The sequence below is a fragment of the Furipterus horrens genome, unplaced genomic scaffold, assembly GCF_987537825.1.
Source record: "Furipterus horrens unplaced genomic scaffold, mFurHor1.1.pri manual_scaffold_1, whole genome shotgun sequence".
NCBI lineage: Eukaryota > Metazoa > Chordata > Mammalia > Chiroptera > Furipteridae > Furipterus > Furipterus horrens.
Window position 1 is genome coordinate 183,154,828 of NW_028327171.1, and position 24,971 is coordinate 183,179,798.

The 24,971-nt window shown below is 35.8% G+C and overlaps 1 protein-coding gene across 1 annotated transcript in view; it reads right to left on the reverse strand.

The window, feature by feature from the left end:
* The window catches only part of TMEFF2 (transmembrane protein with EGF like and two follistatin like domains 2), a 249,285-nt gene that overhangs the window by 95,317 nt on the left and 128,997 nt on the right, over positions 1-24,971 (reverse strand). Inside the window, exon 5 of the mRNA XM_090282009.1 lies at positions 21,495-21,591. Within this exon, the coding sequence (XP_090138135.1) occupies positions 21,495-21,591 (97 nt within the window). The remainder of the gene's footprint in view (positions 1-21,494; positions 21,592-24,971) is intronic.

Sequence of the window (24,971 nt, forward strand, 5' to 3'; positions counted from 1 at the left end):
AATGTGTACATTTTTGAAAATTCCTTTAATGTTTGCCTTAATAGAAGAAAGCTAGATTCTAAAACCTGCTTCTGAATTGAAGTTGTTGAATAACACATATCAAGTAGCTGCTGGACATTTCTACTGTGCATTTGTGTATGAATGAGAATGAAAAAGGCAAATAATATCTTAGTCCTTGGACCACACATTGAGAACAGCTCATCCAAGGCATGGGGTTGAGGGAGTTCAGAGCACATTGGTTAAAGCACGCTGCACAAGAAAAAAATCTCGGGAAGGTGGACCTCCAGAGTCTTAAATATCATACTCTGTAGCTCTAGTAGAGGGTTTGGCAGAAATTATTTGTTGTCAACCCAAAAGCCATTTCTTTTGTCCTCCCTTGCTAAAGAATTCATGATTCTTTTCAGATATTAAAAGCTTCTGTATTGAAGGGGTGCATGTTGGTCTTCCTGTTTCCCATGATTTTTATAAGCACAAATATGTGTCATAACCATGGTCATAAAAAGAAGTCTGCTGTCACAGGTGGTGTTGGCAATGTCTAAGTTTTCACTGAGATGGAGGCTCGCTCCTTTCTGTCCTTGGAGGCTGTGCTGTGAGAATGTAATGTATTGCTGTAGACCCTACACATGCTTGCTGTAACCGTTCTGACTCAATGATGAGAAGGCCAAAGGGATCTGTGTAAGCTGAGCCAGAGCCTGGACACTGTTGAGCCACTGAATTGTTGAAGATTTTTAAAATGTGAATCGACAGACCAATTAACGTCTACGAAGATTGAACTGACTGTCGTGGATTGGACTTTGTGGCACCAGCTGGGTGGTTATGAAAGTAGTCCAAGTAAAGGTAATCTGGCTCTGAAACATACTGGTATCAACAAACACACAAAATAGAATAGAATAGACATAAAAGAATTGTAGAAGTAAGATTGGTAGGACTTAGCAGCTGGGTAGATTAGCATTAGTGTTCATAGACAGGGGGATGGACGGGAAGCATCAGCAATGACATAGTAAATTTCCTGCTTGGGTGAGTTGAAGAACAGTTATGCCTCAGACACCGAAGATGTAATAGGTTTGAGAGGGAAGATGAGGGATTAAATCTGGACATATGGGGTGAAAAAATACCCAAAATACATGGTGCATGGTTAGTGCTCCAAAATGTCCATATGTGGTCCTATATCTGTTACCCATAGGCTTTGCTTCTTTATAGCCTTCACACTTTTACTAAAACATTGCTTTCTCAGGAAAGCCTTTCTTTATGACCCTGGCTCAATATGTCTTAATAAGTCCTATGCTATTTTTATGTTATTTTAAAACCTAAGTACTTATCTATTATATGCTACATATTTACTTATTTATCATGTTTTCTTAATAAAAAGTAAGATCAAAAATAAAACTTTTTATCTGTTGTGTTCACTTCTGCAACTATAGCACCTGGACCGATGCCTGACACTTAATAGATATCCAATAAATATGTGTAAATAAATATTTGTCAATCACATGTCTAAAGTTAGCAATTAAAGCTTCGGGACTAGTTGACTGTATTTTACTCAGATACTAACTCAAGGAGATAACATCAGGTATTTTTTGACAAGGATTTTCCTAAGCATGCTATATATGTCTTAGCAATTAACTCTTATAAAAATGTTGTGGGTAGGTAGTTATCTCTTCCACTTTACAGGTAGAGAAGCTGAGGTTCAGAAAGAATTAGGTAACTCAACTAAAGTAGTAAAGTTAGTGAGGGAGCTGGGCTTTTAAATAAAAGACCAAAATAAGCTCCTGTGTAGACCTTTAACAGACATTTTATCTAACAGATAATATTTTAAATTGTGTTCTGCAATGGTACATAGTTTTCCAGGAAAATGATCCATAGTTTTTATTGCTTTTGGAACTTGTAAAAAAGTAGAGGTGATCCTTTCTTAAAATTTTTAGAAAAATAATTCCTGACTTTGAAATCAAAAGAACATTCAGATAACGGTGCATACGTATAAACATCTCTTCTGATGTCTTAATAAAGTCATAGTAAAGACTGATCAAATAAATAAAATTAACAGTTAACAATAAAATCAGTAAGTCTGTTGAAAAGACAAAGCACTCTAGCCATGCTGGTTTTCTCCCTGGAATGTAGTGAAGAGAACTGGAGCAGCTTATAAACTATAACACTAGAAGTGTAGGAAAGAGTGTACTTTCTTAAAGTCATGTGCTGCTCATAAGTTAAAATTACATGACTTAGAAGGTCATTCGTGACATCTTTTCCCTTTAATGCTCAGAGATGCTCTCTACAAAGAAAATGACCACACACTTATTCCATTTAAAAGAGACTTAGCCTAAGGATGGTTTTCGTCCTTCTATGAAAAGCAAGTTATTAGTGAAGATAAGGGCTCCTTTGGTTTTACAATGCATTTTTACATTTCATTCATGGATGTGAGATAGAAAAACAAGATGAAAATGATTTTTTTATTGGGCATTCAAATTAACAAGTGTCATGACTTCCCCCATTAGTTTGTATAAACCCTAGAAATGATTTTCAAATGAGAATGTTATTATGTTGAGGAAAAGATGGAAGTGTATAACCTTGTGCAGACCATTTAACTTCTCTCTGCTTTACATTTACAAGCAGTAATACAAAGAGACAGGATTATATGATCTCCAAGGTCCCATCCAGATGGATTTAACACACTATGATTATTTGAGAGGCAATTTAGTGCAGCAGTAAGGAGCCTGGGCTTTGGAACCAGACTGCCTCCAGTTAGATCCTGCTTCACTTCACTTATTATTAGCCATATGATATGACATACGGTACCTTGTAACCCTTTAAACCTCAGTTTACTGTTTGGCAAAATGAGGATTGTAAGACTCTTAGAGATCTTTTGAGTACTAAAAATAACCATTGCTGCCCTGGCTAGTGTGGCTCAGTGGATTGAGCACCGGCCTGTGAACTAAAGGGTTGCCAGCTTGATTCCCAGTCAGGGCACAGGCCTGGGTTGCGGGTCAGGTCTCCAGTTGGGGGCATGCAAGAGGCAATCACACACTGATGTTTCTCTCCCTCTTTTACCCTCCCTTCTCCTCTCTCTAAAAAAAGAAAAAAAAATGCCATCAACTAACTGGCATTGGATTTAGCAAAAATGAATAAACAGTATTGTGAACAATTGTTATTTACCCTTTTTCCCCCTTTAACAACAAGAAATTTCCTAAGAATTCAGGATGGCATGGCTTCTTTTTCCTCTTTAAACTCTTTATTCTATTTACTACTTATACTATTATTCAAGGTATAAAAAATAAGTCAAAGCATTAATTTCCAAACAATTGAATTGATTGTCTTCACCCCCTTTCCTACCCCCACCTCAGCAGTATAAGTGTTAAGATTCAAGGCCTATTCAGATGGATGCTTTGGAGACTGAAGAAGAATTTCTGAGATAAGCTAAGACACCATTCTATAGGTCACTGATAGTGAGAGAATGAGTGACATTCTTCCAAATCATAATCTGAACAATAAATTATCATGATATATACAAAGGGAAACAGCTTTTAGATGGTTTTAAATAAGAGACTCAGAGAAAACTGAGGTTAATGATAATAGTTACTACGTATCTTCCTAGCACCCTCTCATAATAGATGTTCAAATTATCTTTATATGGATGAGAATATAGAGACTCAGGAAGACTCAGGAACTTGCCCAAGGTTACACAGAAGTGGCAGTACCAAAATTTAAGCTCAGGGAGTCTGACTTCATTACTTGAACTCTTAAATAGACTGCTTTTTAGCACAGGAGCCCTTTGTTCAGCTCTATGTTCTCTGAAGACACCAAACTGTCTCATTACATAAATCATATCCATACTCTCATCTGTCCTTCCATCCATCCACCCATCCATCCATCCATCCAGTCATCAAAGCATGTCTTTGTCTATTAACATATAATAATCAGGATTTGAGCTCTTGGTCTGTGGCCAATGAGTAAGTGAGAAAGAATGGTTAGACTTAACTTTGATATAATGTGATCATCACACACCTGTGACAACTTGAGTATTTCCCTTGGTGGTGCTTTTGCATTAGGCAGTGAGAATTCTCTTCTCGTGAAAGAAATTTCCTAATAGCATGAGTTTTACTAGTTTGTTACTCTTTCCTTTTTTAGAAAGAAAAACGTTCTCCCTTTTAAAAGCATGATTTTGAGTTTCAAAAATAATAAAAATAGATTGTTTCCCATTTAAAGTTGACCACGATTCTTAGAATTCTATTTAAAACATTAAAAGTACTACCTCAAATATAGTTTTAAGTATAATTCCTTAAATTTGAAATTAGGTCACTACAAGTTGTGAAATATTGAACTAAAAAAGATATGCATTTCCTTTCCCTTCCACCCTCCTCATCACTTCTCTATGGGAAAACAATTCCCTGATACCTTGCATATTCTTTTTACTAGTCTCTATATTGGTAGGCCTTACATGAAAAATCAGCTTCTGCTTTTTTCTTGTAAGCTTGAATTTTTCTTCCTAAATATATCCTTCTTGTCAGAAGACAATCCTGCACTTTGCTCACTCTGTTTGTAAGTTGTTATCCTACTTTATGCTTCTGTTTCCATTAACTGGTGCTTTTCTTTCTTTTGTCATAAGCAGTGCAGTGCTGGACACTTGGAAGCACCACTAAGCTGTCTTCTCAAGTTCCTTATCCTCAGGCAAGTCGGCCTAATTCATGTTAGCTGGGGGAGGAAACAGGGGGAGGGACTGCCAGCCGTCCAGAGGAGGAGTTCACTGGTCTCCCCGAAGGAGGTGGCTTATCCTACTTTTCACTGGGTGGCTTTGGTGGAGAATCTTAGTCCATTTAAGCTTCTATAACAAAATTTCCATAGTTGGGTGGCCTATAATCAAAAACTTGTGTCTTGTTATTCTGGAGGCTGGGCAGTACAAGATCATGGTGGCAGCAGATTACATATCTGGCCAGTGCCTGCTTCCTCTTAGATGTCTGTCTTGCTATAATGTCATTTGGTGGAAGGGCATGCTAATTCTCTGGAGTCTCTCTCTAAGGACACTAATCACATTCATGAGGACTCCACCCTTATGATCTATTCAAGGGCCACTTCCTAATACCATTTTCTTATGGGTTATGTTTCAACATATGAATTTGGGGGGATACACAAACATTCAGACCATAGCAGTCACTATCACTTGCCAAATTTGCATCTCTGTTTTCTTTAATGACCCTCAATTTCCTCACTGTCTCCTGTCCTACCTCAGGAGTCAACCTCACTCCACATTCACCTTTTCTGAGTGATAATGAGTTCATCAGTCAGGATAAGATGTTACGCTGCAGTAATAAACAACTTCAACGTCTCTGTGTCTTAAAACAACAAAGATCTATTTTTTGTTCATATCATCTGTCACCCAAGAACCCAGGATGATAAAGCAGTTGCCTCACTTGAGCGCTGCTGGTTACTACCCCAGAGAGAGGAAAGAACTCTGCAGAGACTTGAATTAGCAATCAAAAACTCCTCAAAGTCTTGAGCCAGACACATGAGGTTCCCCGACCTCAAGGGAACCAGGAAGCACAGTCCTGTAACACAGTCCTATTCCCCCTACTCTGGAGGTGGGAAATCAGAAATATTCAGTGAGCAGCAGGACAGTAATTTTATCTTTTAATTAAACAAGTGGAGGATAGCAACTCCTTATGTTTATTTCTTCCTTGGTCTAATTCTCATTTCTTGCCTCTTAATTAATATATCCTGATATCTTTCTATTTCCCATGACTTAGTTTGTCCTTTATTTGCAATATCACATTATTTTCAGTAAATATTTTGTGTCCTTCTCCCCAGCAGTCTAACTTCTGGCTAGCCTAGTGTCTATTCTTATTTCTCAGCCCTAAATCCATTTTCTTTATTAGATGATTCTGAACTCCTGCAGCTCTTTCTGTCTGTACCACACAACCTAACCTTTAATTACTTGCCTACTGGGCATTCCACTTGGTTCTGCCTTTTATCAGCTGAATCAGAATATAACTTCCTCTCACCACCTCCCTCCCCTACTCCAAATTAACTCTACCTCCTGATCCCCATTTCCAAAGTCGCTCCCATTATTCCTCCCAGCACTCGGCATCAAATTCTTCATTTCTCTTTGCCTCTTTTTCTAATCTCTTGCTTCTCATATTTGAGCAGTCACCAAACTCTTCCCCATGCAGCCATGGTGCTCATGGGGATCAAAAGGGATAGCACAAGTCAAAGACATGTTACAGACTCCAAATACAAAGAGATACTGTTCTCAATTTTTTTAACTTTTTTAAATTTCTTCCTTCATTTATTTGTTCATCATTCATTTATTCATGCACTTAATCAGGACCTAAGGGCTTTCTTGGAACTGTGCTTGTTATCGAGGGAGCCACAAATTAAATGTAAGGTTCTGCTCTCCAGGAGGTTACATTCCAGTTGAGAAAAGTCACACATGTCTAATTCTGGGACACTACGTACAAAGATGATTGAAACAAGGAGAAATGCTGCGGGATATGGGAGAAAGACAATGATGATGTTCTGGCGTGGTCTGGTAAGGCTTTTGGAGGAAGTGAGGGTGGGCATGGCTAAATCACATTACTTCCAGATTAAAACATAGGGGGGTATCTCAGCATACTTGGAATAAAATGAACACACTTCATGAAGGCCTACTAGAACCTTCATGATCAGCCCACTTTGCAATTTCAGGTAAGGCTTCCTTCTTATTTTCTGGGCTCCAGCTACACTAATGTTCTCTCAGTTCCTCAACACACCAGGCTTGTCTGCATTCTGGACCAAAGGTTATCTTTGCTCAGAATTCTGATTCTATAGATCTTTGTGAGGCTGACTCTTTCTTGCTATTTGACTCAAATGACAATTCATGGACAGACATTCCCTAGATACCCAATCTTAAATAGCACCCCCCTCTCCCAGGACTCTGCATTTCAGAACTCTTATTTTCTTCCTTAAAAATTTTACTGCACCCTGGCTGGTGTGGCTCAGTGGATTGAGCATCGACCTGTGAACCAAGTGTTGCTGGTTCGATTCCCAGTCAGGGCACATAACTAGGTTGCACGTCAGGTCCCCAGTTGGGGGCGCGAGTGAGAGGCAACCACACAGTGATGTTTCTCTCCCTCTCTTTCTCCTTTCCCCTATCTCTAAAAATAACTAAATAAATAGACAAACAAATAAATAAATTATTTAAAAAAATTTCCTGCAAGCATCTTGCCTACTTCCTTGTTTGTTTATTCCTTTATCCCCCTGTCTTTCCTCTTTTCAGGACGTCTATGTCACCATCTTGGACCAAAACTTCCCCAGGATGTAAGGTCTTCACAGCTGTGAACTTGTCTGCGTTATACACTGTGTTGCCACAGTTCAGACAGAGCATGATCCACCATATGCACCAAGTAAATATCTACTGCTACTATACAGCTCCCCTAACTCCAGCATTTCTGGGTTCTTTCTCCTTCATGCAGCTTGTACTGTGTAACAGATGTTCAGGCCAGAGGGATGTATGCGGAAGTGAGGAATGCCACGTCTAAGACTGGCCAATAAAATCTCCCATGTAGGATCCTTTCTTCTCTTTTACTTTCTATTAAATGAATGAATGGGACCTCAATGATTTAGAGAAGGGCAGCTTCCTGAAAGAGAAATGGACATGGTTTCTAAAAGACCATGTGTAAGATAGCATGATGGGAACATTTGCCTTGAACTGTGATGAGAGCAAGAAATAAATGTGTGTGTGTGTGTGTGTGTGTGTGTGTGTGTGTGTGTGTGTGAAATAACTGTGAATTTGGCACTTCTCTGCTATAACATTTAACATTACTTACCACAACTAATATACTTGACAACTAAGTCTTCCATCATTTTGCTACAGGTACTGTTTCAGTTCTCCAGGTACTATACACATTCTTGGTCATCAGCTATTCTTTTATCTGAAATGAGAGTCTCTTTAACTACCTTAATTCTACTTGAACATCTATCCTGTTGCCTTATGCAATGAAAAGCGCAAGGACTTTAGAATTATCTTAGAAAAATTTGAGGTTGAATTCAAGAACTACCCCTACCTATCAATATACATTTTGTATGTTATTTATCTCCCTGAAACTTAGCTTCATCCTTTGTATAAATGGAGGAAAATAATACCTTACTCACTACACTGTTACATAGAATTAAATGAGATGGTGCATTGGACTTCCATATATGACACACTTGACTTACATGCTAATTAAGCATTTATTTCTTTGCTTCCCCAAGGAAACTTCTCTACACCTGCAACTCTTCTGAGTCTTGCAAGTTCTCCACTATGCCCCAAATTTCCTGGAACACAATGTGTACAAAATCAAAAGGAGTGTGACCTCTGAGTTCAAATCTTGATTTTGACCCTTAATAGCTAAGTAAACTTAGAGAAGTTACTTAATACCTTTGTGCCTCAATTTCATCCTACTTACAACTAAAATAGTAATAGTACCTAACTTGTGTGTTTTTGTGAGGATTAAATTAATTAGTAAATGCAAAGCCCTTGGAAGAGTGCAGGACACAAAGTTAGTGCTTACTATTGCTTAGTTGTTATTTTTAAATTATTCTCTCCAACCTAACTTAATTATCCAGTTCATGCCAACACTGCCCTTCTCTATACCTAAGATAATGGTTGTGTCTATTGTATTGTTTTATTTTCTGTTAAAAAGAAAGACTTTCTTACTAGTAACTTTGCAGGCTACGGTTTTAATATCCACAGTGCTCTACATCAACCCTTCTAGCCATTGTTATAAGCAGGAACATTGGAATTAAACTAAATTACATTAAAAAAATGCAGGGCTACTGCCCTCATGCACACTACTTTATTACCATGTGTTGCTCAGTCTCTAATGCTAAAATTTCTTCCCACTGTAATTCAAACAAAACAAAAACAAACTCATAGATACAGAGAACAAATTGGTGGTCACCAGAGGGGAGGAAGGCTGGGGGGATGGGTGAAAAGATGAAAAGGATTAAGAAGTATAAATTGCCAGTTATTAAAATAGCCATAAGGATGTAAAATATAGCATAGGAAATATAGTCAATAATATCTTAATATCTACGTATGGTGTCAGTGGAGACTAAGGTAACCGTGGAATCACTTTGTAAGTTATATAACTGAATAACCACGATGTTGAAATTAATATAATAGTTTATGTCAACTGTAACTAAAAAATAAAAATATACTTAAATAAGTTTGAACCTGTACTTTAAGTTGGGACAAATAAAACTTGGGGCAGTGGGGAGATACAAAAGATGAATAAGTGGGTTAAAGTTTCTAGCAGCTACAAATCTCTTTGTGAGGATTTGAAGAAAACATATAGTCAAATATACCTATCAAATTATTGGTTATTTATTGATTGATGATCTGAACCAAAATAGAAAGAGCAGAATTGATAGGAGAGAGTTATAAGTAAATGTATCTCACAGTTACATTTGGCATTCTAAACACACAAACATAATCGTTAGGCCCTGTGTTATGACCAATTGGTTTGCATATTTTTATCTTTGCTTTTCATTTGTACTTTTTAATCACTTAATTAATTGTAATCAAATCAAGGATATCTGTCTTAACAATCTGATCAATGTTTTCCCATTTGGCACAACCACATTTTTTTGTGCCTCAAGACCATCTCAACCCCTGGCACTTTTCCTTACTCTGCTGCATGAGCAAATTTTTATGTCTCAACAATTGCTTAGTTTTAATGTCTGTTGAAAAGAATTATAATCCTAAAGACATATAAAATATTTTAGGGGTTCTGCCTATTTTATAGTTGAGATAACTGTAATTAAGAAAAAAAAGACTATTCCCTGTTCTGATATAAGAATGACATATCTGGATATCATTATTCAGGTCTTAGAGCAAATCACCACTGCAGAGTTATAATTTTACAACTTTAGAATTTTATCATTAATACATTACATTAAGATCCAATATAAATAACTTTATATAACTTATAAACTAGTTACAAAGGAAGTTATCTTTTATTTTATTCAAAATATTAAATGCATACAGTATTCATTCTTGTAGAGTTCAGAATTTGTTAAAGTATCTCTTGCTAAACTACTTGTATTTTCTAATTCCACCATAAGAATTATTTCTTTTTTTTCCCTTGAATTCTAGGTTACTCAAAGATAAAGTTTTTGATTAATTGTAGCAGCTTCTCTTAGTTTGATTTTTCTTTACAATTATTTTTTCTATCTTACTTTTTTCCTTCTTTCTCTTCAACACAGTTTCATTGTTTAACTCTTGAATTTTTTTTCTTGCTTAAATAGCTTCATTGTATTTTTATCTTCTGCCACTGCTGCTTCAAGTACTTTAAAGAGACTCTTATTTTTCTGTGCTTTCTAAAGAGATGACTAACCAATGTAAAAACATTTTTTGGTAATCTCAGTATGATGGTTAAAGTACAGAGTAATAAATGCTACCATCTGTACACGCAGACCATCTCTTCTAATTTAAAAATGCCTCATTGGTGCCCTAGCCAGGTGCCTCAGCAGGTTAGAGCATCATCCTGTGCACCGAAAAGGTTGTGGGTTTGATCCCTGGTCAGAGTACATATGAGAGGCAACTGATTGATGTTTCTTTATCACATTGAAGTCTCTCTCTCTCTCTTTCTCTCTCTTCCTCTCATTCTAAAATCAATAAACATATCTTCAAGTGAGGATTTTAAAAAAGCCTCAGTAGAAATTTTAGTCCAAAGGAAAAAAACAAAAACAAAAACATGGGACCACTGTGGATGCTTGTGAAGTAGGTCCTTATAGTTACAGTAATAACCATGCATGATGTCAGGTGGGTACTAGACTTACATGAGGGATCACTTCATGAGTTATATTAATGTCTAACCACTATGATGCACATCTGAAAGAAACTAATATAATGTTGTATGTGAATATTAGCTGATGTCTTAATTCAAAAGAATCATGGAAATCATCTAAACCAAAACACTTACCATGTTTTACTTATGAAAAATGAAGTTATATAGTTCTGGCTTAAGGATAAACATTTACATCAATGGAATAAAATGAGAATTCAAAAATAAAACATCACACATAGGGTCAATTGTTTTCTACAAAGGTGCTAAAAAAGTTCAATGGAGAAAGAATAGTCTTTTCAACAAGCGATATTGAAACAATTGGATGTCTATATTTTAAAATGGTTTTGGAGTCCTTGCCTTCCTCCATAAGAAAAAATCAACTGTACATTAAACAGAGACTTAAACATAAGAGCTAAAACTGTAAGTCCTTTAGGAGAAAATATAGGAGTAAATCTTTGTGACCTTGGGTTAAGCAAAGCCTTCCTAGATATGACAACAAAAACACAAATGAAATAACAGGCAAATTGGAATTCATCAAAATTAAAAACTTCTGTGTCTTAAAAGGTGCCATCATACAAATGAAAAGACAACTCTACAGAATGGAGAAACTATTTGCATATCATTTATATTTGGTAAGAAGCTTATACTTATAATATATTATTAAGGAGCTCATACAACTCAAAAACAAATAGGTAAATAACTCAACTAAAAATGGGCAACAGATCTAAATTGATATTTCTCCCAATAGGATATATGAATGATCAACAGGCATATGAAAAGAGACTCAACATCACCAGCCGTCTGGAAAATGCAAATCAAAACCACAATTAGATGCCATTAGACACCTACTTGGAGTATAATACTCAAAAAGGGTAATAATAACAAGTATGGGCAAGGATGTGGAGAAATTTGGATCCTAAACACTGCAGGCAGTAATATAAAATGAGGCAGCCACTTTGGAAAACAGTCTGCAGATCCTTGAAGTTAATCATAAAGTTACAATTTGACCCAGCAATTCAACATTTAGGAATATACCCAAGTTAAATGAAAACATGTGCTCAGATAAAAACCTGTACACACATATACAAATTTGTACACAGATGTTCATAACAACATTATTCATCATAGCCAAAATTGAAAACAACCCAAATGTTCATCAACTGATAAATGAATAAACAAAATATAGTGTATTTATACAATGGTATATTTTCCATCAATCAAAAGAACAAAATACCCAATAAATGCTACAATATAGATAAGTCTTGATAACACCATGCTAAGTGAAAGAAGCCAGTCACAAAGGACCACATACTGAGTGATTCCATGTATATGAAATGTGAGAATAGAAAAAAATCTATGGAGATATAAAGCAGACTACTTGTTACTCAGGGATAGGGCAGAGAAACTTGGCTGTAAATGGGGAGGGGCTGCTAATACTACAAGTTTCTTTCTGGAGTGATAAAAAGATAAAAATGTGTTGATGTTTGCAAAACTTGGTGAATATATTAAAAACATTGAATACTTTAATTCAGTGAGTTTTACAAGAGTTATGACTGTAGATCTATCTATCTATCTATCTATCTATCTATCTATCTATCTATCTATCTATTTATCTATCTAATCTATCTATTAAAAAAACAGGGGCCAAGGGAAATGATGTTATTTTATCTGAGAAAAGAGCCAGCTTCTCTCTCTCTCTCTCTCTCTCTCTCTCTCTCTCTCTCTCTCTCTCTTTGGTAGCTTTGATGAGAGAGTGGCATCTGTTACTTGACCTTTCTTTGCTACAGGAAGATCATACTTTAGCTTTCAGGGCCTTCCTGTATTTAGCTGTAAAATGAGGAAAACATTATCTGTCTTTACCTACATTATAGAGAGATCAGAGAACCACAGAGAGGAGGGGCTGAGAAGTGTAAGGTTTTTAATATATTAGAAGTTTTTCCTCTTTCCCTGGCTGTCCCATCATGCCATGCACAGCTCAAACATAATTGCAAAAAGACAGCTATTAAGTGACTTACAAATTCAGGCATAAAACATTTCATAACATATCCCTTAAAATGAATAAAATATTTTAAAAATCCCTTAAGCATCTAATAAGTTTACCACAAAATGTCAGACACAGATGCAGGGTTTTTTTTTCTTTCTTTGAATACAAGTCTCCTTTTCCCCCCCTAAGTCTGACTGTCCAATGTTGCTGTAATGCAAACAGCTTAGTCACATTTTTTTCTTAAATCAACAAATTTGCTAGAGAAGAAAAAGGATATTAAATCAAATTAAATTATATACATCCATTAAATATATTAATTTTATTTCATTGTCATAATTGATAATTTGATGTTTTATTTGAATGTCTTAAAGTACCACATTCATGAAGATATCTATGTATATTATAGAAATAGCACAATGCTATTTTTGCTAATGTGAAGTTAAAATTTTATTTCATTTCTTACTTTTGCTTTTTTTCTCAATTGTTATGCACTTTTTCCCTGATATACCTCTCTTAATATCTGCTGATTCTAGGCACTTATGGCAAGTTGGGATCTAGCATTACTTTTATTACCCTGGATAATGTTATTTTGATTGTAGAAAGCTCATTTTAGGATGAGCTCAGAGAACGGGTAAACTGCTATGTCAAATACACAGAAAAGACTGCAATGAATAAAAAGGAGTTCTTGTAAACAACCTTTAGAAGTTCATCATCCCCAAGGCATCATACTGATTTCTTAGGTTTCATTCATAGGTTAGTGATAAAAGAATGAATGGACCCAATTTAACTGCTGTGAGGGGACTAGAAAAATCAGGTGTTTGTTTTATTTGATTTTTTTCTTTTTACTAAAAAAGCATTTAGATTTTCAGCAGTACTAAGTTTTTGAGTGGGTCTTGCATATAATCTCACAATATGTTTAATCACTTATTTGATATTACACATCCTGTTTGTTAGGGAAATGTGTCTGGAATAGACTTATGTGGGCTGCCGAGAAGGCTAACTGATTTGTTGTTTACATGAACCAACACATACAATATATTACTATTTGGAAGTAAACCACTGACCAGAAACAGTTTCTACCCAATTTAAAACACCTTTGGGAGGACAGTTGCTTAGTCAATAATGCTTACACTTCAGAAAGCTATTTATTATGAGCGCTCTGGATACAGACAATGGAAATGTTTTCCATATACATACTGTCTAGTCTCTCGGAGTTAACCAAGAAAAATGTCTAATGTAGAGTTAGAGGGGATTTAGGTTTTGGTAAATTTTTTAGATCACAAATGTGAGGACAGTGCTCTCAAATTCATTTGTCTTGAGAAACAAAAATTTGGGAAGAATAAGTAGAATTTGGGCCACAGAAGCTATGTTCAAATATAACTATGTTATTCATAAATTTGTTTAGCATTTATAACAATATCCAAACTCAGCCTCAAGATTAAGTAAATTAAGAAAAAACTTTGTTGATGTGTAAAATATTAGACTCTTTTAAAATACATATATACACACATTTTTCTCTTGAAATTATGGAAATGGAAAGACGTGTTTTCCAAAATCAGGAGCTGTATATTTCCCTCTGTCTGTGCAAAAATTTTCTGGGCAAATAGAAACATTGAAGGAAAGAGAGGTGTCTTCTCTCTTCAGAGTCCACTCACCAATACAAACAGAAATTAATATATGTAGCAATTTTCACAGCTGAGAGGATTGTCTTTATGGTGGGGGAGAAGAGACGATTCCTGGGAGGCAGTACCTCAACTACAGGGATCTCAGCATCAAAAAGGTGTTCTCCGAAAGCCTTACCTCCAACAAAAACCTTGGATTTTTGAGATGAGACTTCTTTTCTGTTTTGTTTTTTTTTGGTTTTGTTTCATTCTGTTTTTCATTTTGTCCATGAGTAAACTCATGGTAGAACCTAGTCTCAATTATGGTGACCACATTTACAGTCCTAAGGCAAGAGAGCAAAGGAAATCAATAAGAGGGAACCACCCTGAGGGAAGACTGACTAAACTCCTAGTTCACAGAAGTCTGTGACTCATCAGCATCCTCTTCTTTAGATAGCACATACAACTCTGAGCAATCTTCTTTACTTAATAGAAAACAACTGGAAACTTTCCAACTGCAACACAATCTTTTTGTTCAACCGTTGGCCAGTAGTAGTTTTAAAAGAAATAATTTTCTATATTTTCCTCAGAGGTGTCTTCATTTTCTCTATCGAACTCATAATCCAAATGTACTCAAGTCAGCAGGACCTAATGCCTAATTAGCTTATATGTATGGTGAAATCTAGTGCGAGGATCATCCACGGCCATTGCCTAGCTTCAAATATTCATGATTCTCCACAGTCTGCAACGCATTAAAGGTGGGAAGGATGCCAGCAACACAGTCTTTCTAGTGACCAGGAGCCTTCTCAGTTCATAGGAGCAGGATGTTCAAGACTTCAGACTAAACTGTCTTTGTAAGAAATACACGCAAAAGGAATGCCAAACCCCATACCCTGTTTCAGTTATGGAACATCAAGAAATAAAGAAAAAACTAGATTCTCATTTATTTACTCTTCTGAGCTCATTTTACTGCAACTACGTTGTTTTTTTCCTTTTTCACCATTGCAGTCTGAAAAGGATGTTATGCACTAAAACTGGAAAACATTATTAATTTTTCAAAAATAAAATGACTACTGAGGAATTAATAGCATTTAAGCCAATATGATTTTGCTAATGGAGCCTGAGAGGCATGAGGAGAACACAAGAGCAAAATAAAAGTGGGAGTAAGGACTATAAAGCATACGTAAAAAGCAAATACACATAATAATTTAAGTTGTCCCTTTATGTCATTTGTCACCCAGCCACATCTGCTCTTACACCTGTGCTCCTTTTCTTGATCTAGCCTGACACCCTGGAAATCTTAGGCACGCAGCCAATTTCATACCCAGCCATTCCTATGATCACACCCAGTTACTGACTTGCTATATTATTACATTAAATCAAGTATCAACCCCAGGGCTCTGAACTACTGATTGACAAGACCAACAGAAAGTTCTAGGATAATTACCTCTTAGGATTAGTTCCCAGCACAAAACATTATTACTGACCTATTTTGGACTTATTGAAATGATTTATCTAGTAACATAATTAAGAGAATATAAAGCTGTTTCTAAAACCAACCAAGTGTCAGAAATATTTATTGAAATCCTAAGTTGGTATTCCCAGTGCCATCAGATGGGGCTTTATTACTTTGCAATGAGTCAATTTTATTATGTTTGACTGATCAGCCATTCTTTTTCTTTATATTTGACAGGATGTATTTGAGAGTCTCTTTGATGTATAAATGTATTCGTTTTGACTTTTTCTCAGTCTAGATATAAAGAGAAACAATCTTTTAAGCCCTTCTTTTCATTTCTTCTTAACCCTAGTCCCACAAACAGGCCACACATCCCTTTGACAGGTATTCCAATTATTTTTGAAGTCCATCTTAAATAAAGGGATGCCTAGATATGAGGGTGGCTATATATATGTGCTGTGGACTACTTATCATGTGCGCTTTTAATTCTCTCTTTTGAAAGCTTAATTATCTCCTCCACTTAGGTAAATATCCACAACTGACAATTTTTTGTAGCAATGGTCTTTGTTTACTACTAAGAAAACCCAACCATTTTCTGATTTCTACTGCCTTAATGTTCCCCATAAGAAGAAACAGACAAGAAAAAAACAAAAAACAAAAAACAAAAACCCTTGAAATAAAATCACGGAACATAAGAGAGACTTATATGAGTTTATAAATCACATGTTTTCTCAAAATAAAGGCATTAAAATGTTAGTAAAACAGTAGAACATGGTTCATCAATGTTATCCTGTAATTAGTATTCTTTTCTCCTTTTCCTCTACTCTCCTACTCCCCTCCCTTTTATTTATTTTTTCTTTCCCATGTCCAGTGTGACTTGCTTCTTAACTCAAAACTCATCTAGGTAACTATGAAGACAAGGTCAGTTTATTGCATACTGGTTTCTTGATTCTAATAAAGATTTATCATCATCTAGAAAGTACCTGAGTACCTTTGAATAACTAGACTAAGTCCTTGTGGTGTAATGTAAGATATTAATTTCTTAGGCCAGATTTAAAGAAAGATCAGGAGTTGATTTTTCACCTTTGCATTAAAATTGCAGATACAATAACAACATTATTTCTCATTAGGATTCTTTCACACTTGTTACTTCACATTGCAAGGTTGAAGAAGTGTTATGCACAAAACTATAATTTAGTGTCAAAGGAGAAAAATAATACAAAACACTGAGTTGTATTCTTTGTTGCCACACAACATAGTCAGTGTTTTATATTTGCAAGAGGACCTGGTCATGGTTTCATCCAAAATCAATGGCACATCAAAGCTCCCCTAAATCAGCTGATATCATGGCAGTCAGATCACTGCCCTATTGCTTTCTATCTTACTTTATAGTCTCTTTCATTCCATGCCTATTTAATTTCATTTATTACTTTATTTCTGTGTCCTTCAGCTCTTTCTAATTTGCCCTTCATGGCTCTAACTAAATACAATATATTAACATACAAAGGTATTTATGTAAATGAAAATCAATACGCTTATCATTTCAGCACCAATCCTATTGCTTACATTAGACATTTTAAGTGTAGGTTATTCAAATGCTAAAAACTTCATTCTTGCCTGGAAAGTGTAATGATCTTGGCTCCCTGCCCCTGCAGCCCTCTAATCTTCACAGCTACGGCCACTTAGCCCCATCTGGAGGTTAAGCCTTATTCTGCATTTTGGAGCTAATCTTGTCTCTAGGCTGGGGGTGTACAAGACGTCCTTAGCCAGAAGCTAACTGATTCAGCAACCAGTGAGCCTTGCTGCATTCTGACCTTGTAATTTATATCTGAGATTCAGGTGCTTGTCCCAGCCCATTGTAACCAAGGCTTGGCTTTCTATACTGGTCCTGGCAAGTGGGTATCTCTCCCATTTCTCTCTGTATCTGTCCCTGACTATGTTTCCTGATTGATACCGCATTCCTCACTGACTGAGGTTCTGCCTTGGTCTTCTCTGTGTTTCCTCTGTAACTCAGTTTCCTTTTCTAACTCCAGTTGCTATAGCTGTTGAATCTCTCTGATGCCACTGGCCTTGCCTGTATCTCCTTGTGCTTCCTGCCTTCATACCACAGATCTAACCTTTTGCTAGGATACAAGGAGTGACACTGACTGTCTGGACATTTTCCTACTGCCTGCTGCAGGCTTCTCCCTTGTCACCAGCTCTAACCCTGTAGGTCTGGAGTCACTTAATCTAAGTTACCTGCAATCTGGCTACCTCATTATTCCAGACATGACAGGAAAAAAATATTATTTAAATTGCATCTTTGGTTGAACTGTTATACTAACACCCTCTAGATACTTACACCTCATTACTTCATTGTTGGCCCTGCCACTTAAAGACTTTAAAACTCAGAGCCCTCTTTGTAAAGTGAGATCATAATAATGAACTATACTCCTAGGCTTATTTTGAAGATAAGTGAGAAAAATGCATACAAATGGACCAAGCCTTAAGGAAACAATTAGTAATCTCTACCTGATATTATAATCTCACTTCTTAAATCTTTGCATTTGTAAAGTGAAACTATGTCACTTAAAGATGATCATTAACGAGTTGAGAAACTAAGGGAATGTGAATTTTTGAAAGTAAAATAACTGACAGCAAGATATTTAACAACTTTAGACTTCCGGCCAAGATGGAGGCTTAGACGGACACGCTAGGTCTCCCTCTACAACTAGAGAGGAATACAACTACTTCAAAACAAAGGATAACTAGAAATTCCAGAAAATAAAACTACACGGAAGCCCAACATATGAAGTTATAAACCAGCGGTGCCATTTGGGCAGGTAAGAGTTAAAGAGGGCAGCGCTGTTTGCGGTCGCACCTGGAGCGGCGGGGCGGCGAGGAATCCCGGCTGCGGTCAAGCCCCTGGCGGTGCGCGACTCCGGCGCTGGGGAGAGCGGCCGCCGCATCGCCTTGAACAGTGAGGCCCAGGGGGGCGGGAGGACGGATCCCGGTCTCCTAGCGGAATAACTGTGTGAATCCATCTTGGACCCCCGCCCCCAAAGAAAGCACCACAGGGCTGCGAAATAGGTCGCGGACAGGCGCCGGTCGCTGGCTTGTGACGAGTACACAGGCACTGCCCCCTACAGCCGGCCCAAGAAAACAAAACGCATCTGTCAAAATGAGGCAGACAACTATAGAAATCCCGGTGGCACAGCTCACCAGGCAGCAGATAGAGAACCTGACAGATGAACAGATAAGAAACCTGTCAGAGGCTCAGTTCTGGGCCATTGTTATCAGGTGGCTTACAGAATTCACAAAAGAGCAGGAAAAAGATAAGAAACTTGAAAAATTGAGTGAAAATATAATAAAGGAGAACTTCCCAGACTTGGGGAAGGGAATAGACTTGCAGGTCCAGGAAGCAAGGAGAGTTCCCAAGAGACTGGACCCAGGGAGAACCACTCCAAGACACATTATAATCAAAATGTCAAAAATTAAAGATAAAGAGAGAATCTTAAAAGCAGCAAGAGAGAAGAAAAGAATTATGTACAAAGGGGTCCCAATTAGACTATCAGCTGACTTCTCAAGGGAAACCCTACAGGCAAGAAGAGACTGGCAAGAAATATTCAAAGTAATGAAAATCCAAAACCTACAACCACGAATACTCTATCCAGCGAAATTGTCATTCAGAATAGAAGGACAGAGAAAGTGTTTCCAGGACAAAATAAAACTGAAAGAGTTCATTAGATCCAAACCACTGTTATATGAGAAGTTAAAGGGACTGGTTTAAAAAAACAGAAGCTAGGGAGATGAAACAAAGGCAAACTAAATAGGCAACGAGAGTGGAAAAGGAACTGTGGGTATGGGAAGCATATTGGGGGGAGGTCAACAGGGAGGGGGAATGGGGAAAGGGAGGGAGATGATATAGGAATTGGGGATCAAGGTAGGAGGGAATGGAATAGACGGAGAGAGGTTGGGAGGAACTGTATGCACAACTAATGGACATAATCTAAAAGGGGGGGACAACTGGAGGGAGGGGGGCCACCGGGTGGAGGGGAGCAGAGGGAAGGGAAATTGGCACAAATGTAATATTTTAATCAATAAAACACATTAAATCTGAAAAAAAAAGATATTTAACAACTTTAAAGATAATGTTGAACTATAAATGAGATATTTTAAAGGTACATTTTCTGTAAATGTGTCTTAATACACTGAGCCCTAAAGCATGTTGGGAGGAGAAAGATTCTTTGAGTCAGTCATTTATTTTAGAGCAGTATTTTGTGATTGTTTGGGGAGTTTTATATAAGTAAAATTCTGAGTTCCACTTTTCTGAAATGATTCATTAACTTACCCACCCAGTTTGCTAAGTTGGAATCCTCAACTTAATCTGGACTTGAAAATATTTTAAAATATTTTCAAGTGCAGACTGCTTCACGCTTGCCAAAATTATGTTGCCTTAATTTTTCTCTTCTTGTCCCTTAGATGAAGTATCCTCTTCATCCACAAAAGTTTGATCGAAATGATTGCTTTATTTAAATTTATTTAAAAATACAAATATAAGGCTGTATAACTTTAAGATGTACATGTTTATTTGATACGCTTATATATTGCAATATGATTACCATTATCATATTAGCTGATACCTCCGTAAGGCCATATACAGCTCCTTTCGGTGGTGAGAACATTTAAGATATACTCAGCCACTTTGATCAAAATGAGTGTTAAGAGCCTAGGCAAGCACAGTTCGCATTTTGAAGAAAACAAAGGACACAACACCTGAAAGGTATGGGGAAAAGCCAGTGAGTGAGAAAGGAAGAAGGAAGAGGGTAAAGGGGAGAGAGAAGGAGTGGGAGGGAGTTGAAGAAAGGAAGAGAGAAGAGAGAAAAGAGAGAGAGAAAGAAGAGAAGAAGGAGGAGGACGAGAAGGAGGAAAAGGAGAAGAAAAAGAAGGGGGAGGGGAGGAAAAAGAGAGGGGAGAAAAAAGGGAAGGAGGAAAAAGGAAGGTGGAGGGAGGGAGAGAAAGATAGAGAGCTTCATTCCACCATCATGCCACAAATACCCCTAAATTCTGGGTCATTCACCTTGGGCATGATAAGGGCTAGACCAGACACATGCCCATGCCCTAGAAGCCTAACATTTTGAGACTCATTCAAAATAATAATTATTCATTATTTGTCCTGCATATCCTTACAGGAGAAGTTGAGTATTGCTTGGGTGAAAGGAAAAGCTGAGCCTAGAGGGTGGCTCATAGATCATTCTTTGCTTTCCCATATTCCCAGTTCAGCTACAGGCATGCATACATACCCTTAAATAAAATCTCTGTGATTACTCAGATCTACCACCTTAGAAAGCTGATTAGCCAGTGTTTCTTGAGAGGTGTTCTGTAAATGTGATTGTTCTCTCCATTGCTTAACAACAACAGTATTTGGGAGTCTCAGTGATATCTTGTTATATCTCACCAAGCAAAGCAGGGCAGCTGGGCAGCTACTTTGCTAGCCCAACTCTTAATTCATTTCAGAAATTCCTTGCTGTTAATATAGCTCTCGTATTTTCCATCATTAGGAACGAGATTAGAAAAATAAATGCTAAAAATGTCTTCTTTAGGAAATGCTTAAAGAAATAAAAATAAATTAATTATCATTATTTCATTTAAAAGAGTAAATAAAAGCACCTTACCAGACATCTTCGGCATCTTCGTCACATTCTGCACCAAACTGGCAAATGTCACAGGTGGATGTCTCCTTTTGACTGGTTTCTCCTGAGCCTTCATGGACTATAGGACAGAAGAGGAAACAAAAATAATTCAGATAAGTGTGTGTGATAACAACTCTAAGACTATATTAAAGCTGCTACTTTTCCAATGAACTTATTTGCTAATAGGGCTTCGTAAGAATGTCATCCTCACTCCTTTCTCCCCTAAGTTTAAGGACAACTCTGATGATAATATGCCACCCACTCGTATGTAGTAAACATATTAGCTTTTACAAGCAAAATAAAACAAATGACGATTTACTAGACGTATCAAAATTGCTTGGCTAATAAATAAACCAAATGAAAGTTATTTAATGAAAAGGGATTTAAATTTTTTTTTGCCTAAAGGAAAAACAATCTATTATCTATTAAAAAAAAAAGCAACTAGTATTTTCTCATTTCTAAATTATAGTTTGTTTTTTTATTCAGAGGCTTTTAAACATAATTTAAAAAACTTACATGGTCAGCCTTATTAGATATATCTTCCTTTTTTTCCTTAAGATGTTAAATACTTATAAGAAAAACATGTTAATTATAAATTTTTAGAAAATAGCTTTTAATTGGTTTGTACAGTAATTTTTGAATCTTACATGAATATTTCACAGAGCCCATTATAGTGATTTGTTTTCTAAGAATTATGAACATATATTTAATTTTAGAAATATATATTGTCATTGATGATTATTGGTATTGACTTCCTTTCCTTCTCAAAAATTACAAGTATAAAAAAACACAATGTGTAACCTAATTATAAAATTAACCACTCAAAATCAGGGCACAATAGTGTAAATCAAGTAGAACTTTCTAGCATTTTGAGTCCAAATAATAAAAATCTTAGCAACATTTTTTTGAGATGAATTATTGTTTATCCAATTAAACTATTGAAAGCAAAAGTAGTTTTCCTTGTAGATGAAAAATTGCAATACCCTAACTACTGCATAGATAATTTTATTCCATGAACAGATCATACATTTAGAAAAAAATGTTTAAATCAAGATCTTTAAAAAGTGCATTTCTGCTAAAGGTCATGCATTTTCAATAGAAGAAGAGTATAAGCAATTAAGTATGGCATTGGCTCTTATTTTTATGAACCTCAATACAATAAAAATTTACCAGAGACATAATTTATCAACATGCACCCTGAACCTAGCAAATCCAACCTTACTTCTTTTCTTTTAATAAAATATTTTCTGCTTGTTTCTTCTTTGTTTACAAACAAGAATTTTTAACATTTATAAAAGCAAAGGTCTTTGTTCCATGATTTTCTTTGATTTATTGCTGTGCAGATAAGTGATTTAATTTTTTAAAAACAAGGACAAGAAGACATCTCTGAGAGTATTCTGTTTTATAGTTTTTCCAGGAAAGGTAGATATATTATTATTTTTTCTAAAGCAATTTTTTTTCCTGTACTTGATTATTTGCACTTACATTAAAAAAGTTATGAATTAAACTAACTTCAATTGCAAAAGTAGTCATGATACGGTTTTAAATTTGGAGGTCTTAAAAAAAAAAAAAAAAGAGTTCTCCCCAGAAAGAATTTGAACTCTGATAAAATTGACAGCACTTATTATCTTCCCCATTACTTTAAGACAGGCAAGACCATTACAGCGGACCATGGAGATAAGAAGGAAGCTGGGGCCTCACCTCAGGGGAGACTGAACTGCTAAGGTTCATCTCTTTATTACTTTCTTATTATTAATGCAACACAGAAGCTGCTAATGGGAGAGAGCCTTTTAGTGTTAGCAGCTTCCAGACTAAAACTTCCCATCACTCAGGAAACACACTAACGCGCAACAGGAAGGCCTTAATGAACAGTTACAGTCACTTAGGGGCAGTCCCATTTTCTTCTGCAGTTGAGATCTTGGTTGGGGATTTACTGCAAGTAACCTAGGGGATAAATTGTGCTAATTCACAATTATACACATTAGTATATACACAATATAAACTATATTATATATGATAATATATTATTTTAAATAATATGTGATAGTATATTTATTATAGTTAATTATATATATAGCATATATAATAGTTATATATAGTACATATCATATATACATTCTATAATATATTACCTAAATGCTATCATAGTGAGTTAGGAAGTATTCCCACTTCCTCTATTTTAGGAATTTGGGTATGTATTATTATTTGATTTCTTTATAAAAGTAATTAAAATTTTCTATTTTATTGATTTCTGCTATTATTTATTATTTCCTTTGTGTTATATACCCAGGGTTTAATTTATTATTTTTATAGTTTCTTAAAATAGAAAAAGTACTTGATTTTAACACTTTCCTTATTTTCTAATATATATACTTAAGACCATAAATTTCCTTATAAATATTGCTTTAGCTGCATCCCACAGATATGGCTATTATGCTTTTATGTATTTTTGTTAAAAAAAATAGTATTATTCTTTGATATTTTTTCTTTAGCCCATGAATTATTTAGTGTGTTTTTTAAGTTCCAAATATTTGATGGTCTTTAAAAATATATTATTTTACTCAACTTTAATTTAACTCAATCATGGTTAGAGAATATATTCTGTTTAATATAAATATTTTAAAATTGATTGAAACTTTTTTTATGACTGAGAATATTGTTTACTTCCTTGAATAATTTGTGTGCATGAAGTTGTAACCTCATGTAGGGAGTAATTCCCTATAGATGTTAATTAGTTTAAGTAGAATGTTAGTATTGTTCACGTCATCCATAACTACTGATTTTTAAATTGTTCTATTTCTGAGAAAAGAGTGTTAAAATCTTTATTAGTTACAGTAAAATTGTTTTCAGTTCCCTTTTGTTTTGTCTTGTATTTGGGAGCTTCAATATTGGCTGTAGAAACATTTAGTTGTCTTATGTCTTCTAAAATAAGTGACCCTTTTCTCATTCTAAAATGAAACTTTTAATCTCTAGTAACACTAATCACGTAGAAGTCTACTTTGTTCTGATATTCATAGAGCCACACCAGCTTTCTTTTGCTTATTGTTTCTATTCTTTCGCACCCAACCTGTTTGTTAACATGTTTAAAGTGTGTTTCTTGACAGACTCAAAGATACAGAGAACAGACTGTGAGTTGCCAGAGGGAGGGGCTGAAGGGGCTAGGTGAAAAAGGTGAAGGGATTAAGAAATAAAGATTAGTCCTACAACCAAACAAGATAACTGTCCACCAGAGCTATCATTTAGAATGGAAGGGCAGATAAAGTACTTTCCAGACAAGGTGAAGTTAAAGGAGTTCATCATCACCAAGCCCTTATTATATGAAAAGTTAAAGGGACTTATTTAAGAAAAAGAACATCAAAACTACGAATAGTAAAATTACAACAAACTCACAACTATCAACAACTGGATCTAAAAAACAAAACTAAAACAAACTAAGCAAACTACTAGAATAGAAACAAA